At 38.4% G+C, this 13,168-nt stretch overlaps 1 protein-coding gene across 1 annotated transcript; it reads right to left on the reverse strand.

The window, feature by feature from the left end:
* Positions 1-5,899: 5,899 nt before the first annotated feature.
* Positions 5,900-12,335, reverse strand: LOC121766724 (cytochrome P450 81Q32-like). Its single transcript, XM_042162985.1, has 3 exons — positions 11,715-12,335; positions 11,118-11,463; positions 5,900-6,665 (listed from the first exon to the last, which is right to left on the reverse strand). Exons 1-3 carry the CDS (start codon positions 12,299-12,301, stop codon positions 6,054-6,056), a joined length of 1,545 nt encoding a protein of 514 aa, XP_042018919.1. The 5' UTR covers positions 12,302-12,335; the 3' UTR covers positions 5,900-6,053.
* Positions 12,336-13,168: the final 833 nt, after the last annotated feature.

The following is a 13,168-nucleotide window of genomic DNA, read 5'->3' on the forward strand; positions in this document are numbered from 1 at the left end:
GAAATTTATTTTTTTCGTATACAAAAATTGCATTTAATCTTTGGTCATGCATATCAAGTTATTCCATAGTCTGAAATTAAACATAAGAAAATAAGTAGTCAACTAAGATGTGATTATTGAATGATCCAATTTTTTTTTAAAATCTTGGCGTTTCAAGGATATTTTAAATTTCTATGATCTAATTTATTCATATATTTAATTGGAAATTTCTTACTATTAATAAAAGATTAAAAAAATAAATTAAATGATATTGATAACATGGTATTTAATGAAAGAAAATTGTCTTTCTACTAATAAAAATCTAAAATTATTATCATTATCAAACAAAGAACAATATTGTGTAACATTAATTGTTGTTATGTCTAATAATATACAATTTTATATGTAAATATATTAGTTTAATTAAATATGTTGAAATAAGTTATAAATGTATTTAATTTATTATACGGAAAATGAGATTAATCGTAGAATAAACTCGGTGAGGTATGTCTATTTTCTTATGAAGTCAACATAAATAAATTATTTAATTTGTAATTTAACTAATTTGTGTTGAATTAAATATTATTTTATAGGGGATGAATGATTTGAATAATCTTCATTCAGAAATAGTTGTTGATCTCCAAAAAATATTGGATGAAGAAAATGTTTTGGTCAAAGAGAAGATTAATCAAGAAAATCATCCAAATGTCAGTTTAAGATTACTTGGCAAGAGAGGTAGAGATGAAAGAACTTATAACCTTCCTACTGTTTCTGAGGTTGCTTTGTTTGTGGAGGTCTCAAGATTTTACGAGTCATGGAGGTCTCGAGATTTTAGTTTGTGGAGATGAAGATGATAATAGAAGCGATGTTAATGTTAATGTTGTTTACCAAGAAGTTTTTCAAAACTTATGAACTATTGGTTGGTTTATTGTTATTTTCTAATTTTTCTCTTTAATCTCTACTCAAATAACATGTTCTTTATTTGTATATCTTATTCTAACTAACTCATACTCTTTGATATTAGTCATACATCTCTTATTTATCATATATTTTACTCCACTTATATCATAAATTAAAATTGTATAAAATTAATTGTCGAATATGAAATATTTCATTTACAGTTGATGAGTAAATTCTTCATTTATTATAAATGTTTTATTTATAATCACATTTATGTTTTTGTAAATCTTTATATTGTTTTTAATTCTTAGTTTCTATATTTCATTAAAATTTATATTCATTATTTAAAAATTATTTGCCCCGTGCATAGCACGGGGGTAAAGACTAGTTCATTTCAAATCTTTGGACAAGCAACAAGTTGTTAGCTGAGGCCGAGTTTTACCAATCCAAATTGCCAAATCTATAAAACAATTTCAACTTCAAACTTTGCTCCACGTTTCTTTTTTTCATTTTTGTTTTGTTGAAATTAATTAAGATGTGAATTAAAGCCAGGATAGATGGCCAATTTTAAATGTTTGTGTTTGAAATTTGATCAGAAGAAAACAGTGGAAGCGTGACGGGAGTCTGACTAAATTTTGGCACATGCAATATTGTTGGTATTTCATGCCTCGCCATTAACCCCACTTCTCTCTGCTTGTCTACTTATTACGCTCACGTTTAACTTGCTGTCAAATAAATACCCAAACAACACCCTATTCTTTCACCCCCTATAACCCTCAACCAATTAGGATCATATTTTTCATGCATGATGTTGCACATATACCTGCCTAATTAGTAAAATATTACTCCCTCCATTCCAACTAAGTTGAATGTATTACATTTTAGGATATCGTAATTTTTTTTAATAAAAAACAAAACATCTGATCGTTTTACTTTATTCCATCACCTAATTTACTCTCTCTTATATCTCATATTTTATTCAATCTCTTTTATTTTTATTTTATTTTCATTTATTTCATTCAACACAATTTAATTGGAAGTTGGAACTGATACAACTTAGTTAAAATGAAAGGAATATTAATGTATATATATTTCTCCCTCTTATATCTCATATTTTATTCAATCTATTTTATTTTTATTTTATTTTCATTTATTTCATTCGACACAATTTAATTAGAAGTTGGAACTGATACAACTTAGTTGAAATGGAGGGAATATTAATGCATATATATTCCCTTGAAAATGAAATAAAAATAGTAGTATTAGTTATATATATTCATCAATCATGCGGGCTTCCAAGTGCTTTTATGACTTTGAGCCTCTAAATGCTACCCATAAGCATTTTTTATATAAGCCCATTATCTTTCTGGATCACTGAACCAATGCTGTCATTATGTCATTTTTTATGATTATTTATAAATTACTCCATCGATTCTATTAAAGATAATCCACTTTCCTTTTTGGTTTGTCTCAATCAAGATGACTCATTACTAAAAATGTAAACACCATTCTCTCTACTTTATTACCTATCTCTTACTTTATTCTCTTCACTTCACACACCGCCCAGGGAACGGGTCATCTTCCTTGGAATGGAGAGAGTATATTTTTAGGATTCATTTAATATGAGAAATGTTCTGCTGTACTCCTTAGATGAGCGGTGGTTGAGCGACATTACCACGTCACCACTTTATTCCTTTGTAATTTTTTCTCTCTCTCCAATTTCTCTCTCTCATCAGTTTCTTACTCATTTTTCTTTATCACACTCTCTCTCCCTCTCCCTAGAGACCTTTTAGTTTTGCAACTAAGGCCATCCGCAACGCTGTCTCTTATCCGTATCTTAACTGTCTCATCTCTTCACTATTCATGGGCCCCACTGTACTTTTCATCCCATCTCTTAACTAAGAGACAACACTTGTATCCCTCCATCTCTTAACTGTCTCTTAACCATCTCATCCCCTTAACTATTCATTCAATTTCATTTTTTATTTTTATTTCCAACAAATTCAATTAATAAAAACACACCTCATTAAATAAAATAAAATTACAACTTAAAATTCTAAAAAAATTAAAAAACACATAATTAAAATCACAAAAAAAAATTAAAAATACATAATTTAATTTATTCCACTAACTCTCTCTAAATTCAAAATTTCATAACTCAAAAAAGCAGAAGAAATAGTTGTCTAATGACGATCATATGCGTCTATTGGTTGCCAAATTTTGCCCAAATATACTCCATTAGATCCTCATGGAGTTGGGTGTGGTCTGTAGAATCACGTGTCCTTGCTTGAACAGACAGCCGCTCTTGCAAAGACGGATGCACTCCACTGCGAGGTGGACTACTTGCTGTAGAGCTTCCTGGGGTTTCAGGGTCGAACCAATTTCCCGCCTCAGGTCCTTCGTCGGTGACAATCATGTTGTGTAAGATTATGCACGTATACATGATGTTGACCACATTCTCCATAAACCACGTACGAGACGGGGCTTTGATAATGTTGAATCGAGCTTGGAGAACCCCGAACGCTCTCTCCACATCCTTGCGAGCAGTCTCTTGCTTCTGCGCAAAAAGAGCCTGTTTTTCGTTCATCGGCCTGTTGAACGTCTTCACGAAGGTTGGCCACTTCGGATAGATGCCGTCGGCAAGATAGTACCCCATTTTATACTGGCGGTTGTTAGCGATGAAATTGATGGCCGGCGCTTTACCATTCAAAACTTCGCTGAAGAGGTCGGATTGGTTGAGCACGTTGACGTCGTTGTTTGATCCGGGGACCCCGAAATACACATGCCAAATCCATAACCAGTAGTCGGAAACGGCCTCGAGTATAACGGTGGGGTGGGTGCCTTTGTGGCCGCTCGTGTATGACCCCCTCCACGCCACAGGGCAATTCTTCCATTGCCAATGCATGCAATCGACGCTGCCAAGCATCCCGGGGAATCCGTGCACTTATTCGAGAAGTCGGAGCAGAAACTGACAATCTGCGGTGCTTGGCTTCCGGAGAAATTCGTTGGTGAAGGCTGCCCGGACGCCTTTGCAGAAGTTCATCAAATACAGTCTCTCAGTGCTTTCCCCAGTGTGCATGTATTCGTCGAACAAATCCGTCGTTTGTCCAGTAGCAAGCTGACGGATTGCTGCACTACATTTCTAGAGCGTCATGTGACTGGGACGGCCAACGGCGTCGAACCTTTCTTGGAAGTACTCTTCCAGGGCTGCCAATGTATTTGCGATATGCAGAAATAGTCGTTTCCGCATGCGGAAATGGCGCCGGAAGTAGGTCTCTCCCCATACCGGGTTCTCACAGAAGTAATCGCGCACCAACCTTGCGGCGGCTTCCTCCCGGTCACGATGGATGTAAATCCGGGATCGCCTTTGAGGCGCCGCGGCCTCCTTCTCCTCCCTACGTCGATCTTCTTCTAGCGATTCTTCCATTATTCGACGCATTTGCTCAAATAGATCCATGAATGGATTAAATTTGGGAGAAGAATAATGTTTTGAGATGAAGAATGTAGAGTGTTTGAGTGAGAATAAAGAGTTTTTTTGGTGGATTAATTTGTGGGAATGATTTGATATTTATAGAAGTGATTGGGGGCTTAAAATTAAAAATTTGTAAAAAACGGCTAGTATAATTTTGGGATTTTTTTTTATTTTTCGAATTTTTTCTGAATTTTAAAAAAAAACAAAAAAAAATACATTTTCAGCGGAAATAAACGACGCCCACTTGTGGGCCGGTGAGTGGGCGTCACGGACGAACCACATCTCGCCACGTGGCCAACGCGCGTGGCGAGCTGTCTCGCGGGGCTCCGCAGCGAGATAGGGGACGGGATGGGGACGGACTGGGGACGAGATGGAGCCCGCATCGCTGTCTCGATGCGGTCTCGTCTCTCCGAGGCGAGATAGAGACAGCATCGAGATGCGATGCGGATGGCCTAAGAATCTGAAATAATCTCGCTAAAAAATGCATTATTGCCCGACTCTTTATATGTTCTTTGCTACTCTCTTTGCAAATCTCAACACTCGATTGCCTTCCCAAGATCTATTAATTTCTTCCTAAATTCATGCCTTCTCGATTGGTAACTCTAATTTTTTTTAATTCATGTTGTGAAATATGACATTTATTATGGGATAGACCAAAATGACAAAACATTATTCTTATTGTGTAGCGGAAGTAGCACTCCGCATGGAGAGTCCAACAAATAAAAGAAGAATGAGAAGTAAAAGTAACGGGAATGGATCCCCTGCTGTGGAGGGGTGCACAGCAGGGGATGTTGTTTCTCACATCACCATTATTTTATTAATTTAATTAAATTTTTAAAAAAATGTTTTTTTTATAAAATATTGGGGGTGTGAGGAGCAGCATCCCCTGCTGTGCACCCCTCCACAGCAGGGGATCCATTCCCAAAAGTAACCACATATTTCACTGCGTCAATTAATTCATGATTATAATACTCGTTACTTAAACATCCGATTTTGCGTAAACTAAGAAGCCCAAACTAATGACGTAGCTTTTAAAGAAATTGAATCCATAAGATACTACTGAGTACTGCCCCATTTCGTTGCGCATGAATCTATGGAGGGGTACGCCGGATTTTGCTTGCTGAGAGAAGAAGATGGATAAAAACGTTACGCAAGGTTTAGGTATTCAATTAATTGAAGATAACTAAGTAGCTAAACTAAATTATCTTTTTTTTTTTATTGCAGATGGAAAAGAGTTCAGGCCGAAAAATAATACGGATTTATGATTACTTTATTTAATAAACTGAATAAAAAGTAGAGCCATAATAACTAAGTATTGAAATAGGTGCCTTAAATTCAAAACTATTGAGAAACTGAAATTTGAGTTGTAAATAAATTTATTATATTGATATACTCTCAAATATAGTGGGGTTCGATTTACTAGATAAAATAGTACTATAACATACAATTTAGAATATAGTTGTGAGATTATTTTAGTTATACGTTAGCTATGACTAATTATCTCATAATTATCCATCTAAGATTGAGTTGTGGTATTGAATCTCATAAACCAAACATACTACATATTTAATCCCGGGATACAATCTTGCAAATCGAACACCCCATAAACTATTGAATTATTTATACGGCCCTACACTACAATCTAATATAAGCATATAAATGTGTATATTCCATGATGAAAAATAGAAAAAAAGATGATGAATTATATGAAAAAATCAACAATAAATGGCCGGGGCCTACATATAGCCGTTAGCGGCTGAAGCTTAGGTGTAGTCGTTCCAGCTTGTTCACTCATATCAATCTCCCCAACTTTCTCCCATTCGAAACATTGGATCAACGATCCCAGGCCCAGCCCGATATGCAAGTTGGCCAAATTCTGGCCCGGGCAGGCTCGTCTCCCCCACCCGAAAGGGAAAAGCCTCAGCCCCAAATCCTTCTTCACATCCAGCCCTTCAAACCGCTCGGGCCTGAATGTCTCCGGGTCTGCCCATAACTTCGGGCTGTGGTGGATTTCCCACAAGTTCACCAGCAACACCGTCCCCGCCGGCACTCGGTACCCGCCCACCGCACACTCCGACGACGAGAGGTGCGGCATCAGTATGGACACCGGCGGATGCAGCCGCATGGCCTCCAGGATCACGTACCGGAGATACGGCAGCTCCGCCACGTCAGATTCTGCGATCAGCCGGCTGCGTCCAACGTGGCGGTCGATTTCGGATTGGGCTTTTTTTAGGGTTTCCGGATTGTCGAGCAGCAGAGAAAATGCCCATTCTAGAGCAATTGTTGAAGTTGAGGTTCCTCCTTGGAGTAGCACCTGATCATATATTATTAATTATAAAAATATATTTATGTCCAAATTCCAAAAAGGTGGCTGATAAATTTATCTGCATGATGCTGCACATTATCAGAAAATGTTAATTTTAGCATAGCATTGCATCAATTAAAAATTGAACTTTATTTAGAAAAATAATGCGAAAAAAAATAAATTCGGCATATTATATTGAAGGGTCTCATCAAGGCAGCTAATAAGGGCACCCGCAACGCTGTGCCGTTGCGGTTCCTATGCCGTTCCGGCGGAACGGTTCTGCGGCGGCACGCGTTGCGGGGTGCGTTCCGTCGCCGTTCCCTGCCGTCGCCATTCCTATGCCGTGCCGCGTTCCGTTCCGGAGGAACGCGGAACGGAACGTTTGGCGGCCTCCCATTCGACTCGTGAAGCCCACTCGTTGCCCCGCGAGTGGGCTTCGTCCGGTGACGCAATAATTCATTTTTTTTTAAATTCGAATTTAATAAAAAAATTTTTTTTTTGCAAAGGTAATGAGACCGTTTTTTTTATATCCGTTTTTTATTTTTTTTTAAATTTTTATTTTATTTATTTACTCTATAAATACTCCTATTTCATACTCATTTCAATCACAAACACACATCTATTCCTCTCTATTTCCACCCAAATTTTCATCTCAAATCAACTATATTTTCCTTCTCCCAAATTTAATCAAACTAATGGATCCTTATGAACAAATGCGTCAAATATTGGAACAATCATTTGAAGAAGATCGACGACGGGAGGCGGAAGAAGCCGCGCCGCCCCAACGACGCTCCCGTACGTACATCCATCGTAACCGGGAGGAAGCCGCCGCAAGGTTAGTACGCGACTACTTCTGCGATAACCCGGTTTGGGGAGATACGTACTTTCGTCGCCGTTTCCGCATGGGGAAACCGTTATTTCTCCACATCGCGAATACTTTGGCAGCCCGGGAAGAGTTCTTCTAGGAAGGGTTCGACGCGGTCGGCCGTCCCAGCCACACGACACTGCAGAAATGTACTGCAGCAATCCGCCAGCTTGCGACTGGACAAACGGCCGACATGTTCGACGAATACCTCCACATCGGAGACAGCACTGGGCGAATGTGCTTGCTCAAAATCTGCCAAGGCGTCCGGGCAGCCTTCACCGACGAATTTCTCCGAAGGCCAATCACGACCGATTGTCAGTTCCTGCTCAACCTTCACGAAACAGTGCACGGATTCCCCGGGATGCTCGGCAGCGTCGATTGCATGCACTGGCAATGGAAGAATTGCCCGGTGGCGTGGAAGGGGTTCTACACAAGCGGCCACAAAGGCACCCACCCAACCGTTATACTTGAGGCCGTTGCCGACTACCGCCTTTGGATCTGGCACGCGTACTTCGGGGTCCCCGGGTCGAACAACGACGTAAACGTGCTCCACCAGTCCGACCTCTTGACCGAAGTTTTGGATGGTAAAGCGCCGGCCATCAACTTCGTCGCCAACAACCGGCTTTATAAAATGGGGTACTATCTCGCCGATGGCATCTACCCGAAGTGGCCTACCTTCGTGAAGACGTGCAGTGGGTCTGCGAACCCAAAGCAGACTCTTTTTGCGCAGAAGCAGGAGGCTGCTCGCAAGGATGTGGAGAGGGCGTTCGGGGTTCTCCAAGCGCGCTTCAACATCATCAAAGCCCCGACTCGTACGTGGTTCATGGAAAACATGGTCGACATCATGTATACGTGCATAATCTTGCACAACATGATTGTCCAAGACGAAGGACCCGAGGCAGGAAATTGGTTCGACGACGAATCCCCCGGAAGCTCAACCGCAAGTAGTCCGCCTCGAAGTGGAGCGCATCCGTCTATACAAGAACGGTTATCTATTCGTGCAAGGACACGCGACTCTAGTGCCCACACCCAACTCCAACATGATCTAATTGAGCACATTTGGGCAAATTTTGGCGGATGAAATTATTAAAATTGTGTACTTTTATTTTTTTAGGATTTTAATTGTGTGCTTTTTATTTTTTTACGTTTAAGTTGTAATTTTTTTTAATGTTGTGTGTTTTTTAATAAAGTGTGTTTGTTTTTTAAAGTGTGTTTATTTAAATTGAATTGGGTTGGAAATAAAAAAAAAATGAAATTGAATGAATAGTAATTTAAGGAACGGTTAAGGAACGGAGGGTTGCAGGTTCCGTTCCTTAGTTAAGGAATGGAGTAAAAAAGTACAGTGGGGCCCTCAAATAGTGGTTTAAGGAACGGTCTAGGAACGGTATAGGAACAGCGTTGTGGATGGCCTAAGGAGTCTATTTATGATTGAGTAAATAATTATGTACGATCATGTCACACAAATCATCACGTGCCATTATTTAAGTATGCTATATATGTAAGTATGAAACTATCAACTATAAAACTTAGCCGACAAGTAAAATTGTCATATGATATTTAATGTCTTCATACGAATATATTAATGTTACGTTCTCCCGAGCCTGTTGAACCATAACCTATATTATTCTAAGTTCATCATGAAACTAATTATAATTAAATGAATATTAATTTTGTCTTCTGAAACCAATGAATTATGAATGTTTCGCTAAATCTAAATTCCTGGTTGGCTGTAGGCTTTACCCTTAATAGCATGATACTTAATTATTGTATGTAACAAGTAGCATTAATATTTGCGATACAAAATCTTTAACTTGAAATTCATTACTCCTTTTCATCCCCATTAATTATTCCACATTATACTTTATTTAGATGGTTCTAAATAAATGTCAAATTTTTATTTTACTATTTTTAATAAGGAGACACTATATTTCTACTAATTTTGCTATTCATTTTTTTAGATTACCATTGATGTGATATCTATTAGACACTGAAAGGACTAAGGAGTAACATTTTATAAGTTGAACCGTCTCACTAATTTTTCCTGGGATAACTATTAGACACTGAGAGGAAGTACACATTTTATAATTTGAACTGTGTCACTAATATTTCCATCATAATAAGTTCATAACAAAGAATCTAGAATTATTTCTAAAAATAGAAAACAATCAAATAATTTCTAGTTATGGATTATCGTCCGAACCTCGTGATGCAAGTTGGAATCCACATACTCAAAGAAGCAACAGATGGCAATTAAGTAGCGAATATCATGATTCATTAGAATGAACATCTTGATTTAGCACATTAATTAATCCATAAAATATAGTATATATTGATAGTGTCAGGTTTAATTGCTGGTGACAGCCTGTGTTATTCCAGGTCACTGTACTATTTCCTTATTTCCGAAACAATAGTGCACATGCTCACTATATAAATGCATATATGTATGACAATATTTTGGATTATCTTCAAATTATAGTACGAAATTGAGCAGCTACTGTATTTTAAGTGATTTATATTATATGACGTGCTCACAAAAATGTGTATGTAATTAATATATGCGGACTGCGGTGGCTATTAAAGATATGTAGTGCACAAATCAAAACAAATACTCAGATGGATGTAGGGATGTCAATTAGGCCAGCCCACCGGGTTTCGGGCCAACTCTATTCGGGTTGCGGGTCAATCGGGTGGGGGCTAATCGGGTTGTGATTTTTCCAGGTTATAAAAGTTCAACCATAACCCTAAAAGCTCAGGTTTCGGGCTAGCCCATCGGGTTAATCGGGTTGCTATCGATAAAATTAACATGCGATCAATCCAATAAATAATAGTGAAAATTAGTTATATTTATAAAATATAAAATATTTAATTATGATAAATTTGAGATATATGCTTAAACTCAAACATAAATATGATTAAATACTAATATTTGAGATTTATGCAAAATAAAACATAAACATCAAGAAATTTGAAAGCATGTTTAGAAATTTAAATATATTTTTTAGTGAATTTGAAGTTTCTAATTCATTTATCTATTATTATATTAATAAAAACCTAATATATAATTTATATATTTAATATATAAAATGGAAAGTTATTTTTTCAGTAATCTATATTATAAAATAATCAATGAAGTGTCGAATTAGAGTCAAACAAATAAAATAATAGAAATTTTATCGGGTTTCCGGGCCAGCCCATCGGGTTTTCGGGTCTGGCCCTAACGGGTTGCGGGTTAATCAGGTGCAGGCTAACCGGGCTGTAATTTTATCGGGTTGGAAATTTTCAGCCCTAGCCCTATAAATTTGGCGGACTATTCGGGTCAGTCCACATGTTGCGGGCTAAATTGACATCCCTACATGCATGCATCATGCAGCGTAATACTCGACTCTATTTGCAACACACAAACAATTGGCGGGTGCAGCTATATATTTGTACTCATTTAATGACCAATTCCACAATGTTGACATCATGATGATAATAGTATTTATATATGCATCCAATACATTGAGGTTAATTATTCAATTATTATGAATTAAGTATTGGAAAATCATCATTGACTAAACATAAGAGGAACAAAGGGAAAAAAAAAAGTTACGTACCAGGAGGAGACTCTTGATGGTTTGGTCGGTGTAATAGTGAGGGTCTGATCTCTGGAAATCGAGCAACACTTGCACCATGGACTTCTTCTTCACATCAACATCATCATCATCATCATCTGTATTCATCTCCATGAGTTTCCGATTGTCATTAATGACACGCTGCATAAACTCGTCTCTCTTGTCGTGTATCGACATCAGCTTCTTCTCCACTCCTCCGAACCCAAACCACCTCATCAACGGCAGGAAATCCACCACATTCGTCTCAAACGCTACCTCCGACGTAGCTGCCGCTATCTCCTCCAGCACCTTCGCTTCCCTCGAATTCTCCGCGCTCTTGCCATAATATCTACAAAACCAAACTCATCACAAAACCAATTTACAAATATTATAATACGGTGGTACTCGGTTTCCTAGATATTATAAGATGTGAGATTATGAAGTAGGAGGGGTTGACTATGACTAATTATCAGGTGATTATCAATCTAGAATTAAGTTATGAGATTCAACTCATAAACCAAACATAATACAAATTTAATCATAGGATATAATCTTGCAAACTGAACACCCCGTGTGTATAGCATGTATAATCTCGTCTACCTCTTGCCCGTGATCATCCTCGTCAGCACATTGAAAGTGAACTCGAAAAGAGCGGATTTCACTTCCACAACCTTCTCGGGCTCATCCTTGGTCAAGCGATGGAGCTTTCGGGCCAGGCAGAAGGCCTCGTCGGCCCGGATTTGCGAAAGCGTGTGCAGTCTTTGTGTCGACAGCAGCTCTAGAGATGAAATCCTCCTTAGATTTCTCCAGTGGTCGCCGTAAGACGACCACGAGAGGCTGGTGTAGTCGTAGCCGAAGTATCGGCCGTTGAGGAGATCGGGCCGGTTGGCGAAGATGACGTCGTTATTCTTGCTGAGGCATTCCTCAGCTAGAGATGGCGATGAGATGAGGAGAACGGGCCGGGAGCCCAGACGGAGGAACAGAGCCGGGCCGTAGCGTCTCGATACCTCGGAGAGGCTCCTGTGGAAAGGCCTGTGGAGGAGGTAGATGTGGCCGATGAAAGGGAGGGCCGGGAACGGGCTTGGAGGCTGGTTTTTTAGCTTGTTCAGGATGTGAATGGATATGCTATACATGGCTATTAGGATAATGGGGGATAATAGGTAATACATCAACCAAACATTTTCCATTGTAAATTTTCCAATGGAAATTTGGAAGATTGAATTTTATTCGACGATTGATTTTAAAAAACTGATGCGGAACTACATATATATAAGAATCAGTGCAAGTGGTTAAAATTATACTATTAAAAAATTTATATTAAAAGTTTATAGTAGTATTACTCCTATTATTTAATGGAGCAGTTGGTAAGTGGTGCTTGAATCTGCATGTGATTGTGCGTTCCGACTTCCGAAAATTGATTAATTAATGTTGAAGGTGGAGTGTGCATGTCAAGATGTTGAAGTTTGTGTTCAAATAAATAAAAATTGAGAATATTTTAACAGTGTGAATGGGACTTGTTTCACTTGAGCAAGGGAACCATTGCTGGCATTTAATCAGTGTCAAGGTCAACGAAAACAACCAATCGAATGGGTGTAAATGCATTCCTGCCATAATTCTGGACAGATGTAGGATACACTTTCTAGTATTTTCTATAATATGTTGGTATCTAATAATGTTGGAATTCACCGTCATTGGTTTTTTAATTAATATATCAAGATTTTGGGTCCAATACCGAAGTTACATAGCTCATTTGACATAGTTACAAAACTAAAATATTTTATAAAATAAAAAGAATAGAATAAGCCGGTAATAAACATAGTGGAACACAAAAAAGGACGCCGAATCTCATGCGACTTTTGTCAAATGATATGCCTAAAATAACCATCATTTGCAATTCTTTTTTTTCGATGCTTTTCTTCTCAACGACGACGGACCCAGGTGGGGTCGGGCGGGGTCGGCCGACCCCACAGTTGGTCCGTGAGTACTGCTTGGGAAGCTCTATGATCCGCCCTCCGACCCACGGCAGCTCTGCCTCCCGACCTCACGTGCGACAA

This window comes from Salvia splendens, chromosome 2 (genome assembly GCF_004379255.2).
Source record: "Salvia splendens isolate huo1 chromosome 2, SspV2, whole genome shotgun sequence".
Classification (NCBI taxonomy): domain Eukaryota; kingdom Viridiplantae; phylum Streptophyta; class Magnoliopsida; order Lamiales; family Lamiaceae; genus Salvia; species Salvia splendens.

What these genes read in the sequence shown, in the direction of transcription:
- LOC121766724 (XM_042162985.1), bottom strand. Translation starts at nt 12,301, where the DNA reads ATGGAAAATGTTTGGTTGATGTATTACCTATTATCCCCCATTATCCTA. An exon ending in AGGATGATCACGGGCAAGAG is followed by an intron (nt 11,464 to 11,714) that starts GTAGACGAGATT and finishes TTGGTTTTGTAG; the next exon opens with ATATTATGGCAAGAGCGCGG. An exon ending in CCATCAAGAGTCTCCTCCTG is followed by an intron (nt 6,666 to 11,117) that starts GTACGTAACTTT and finishes ATATATGATCAG; the next exon opens with GTGCTACTCCAAGGAGGAAC.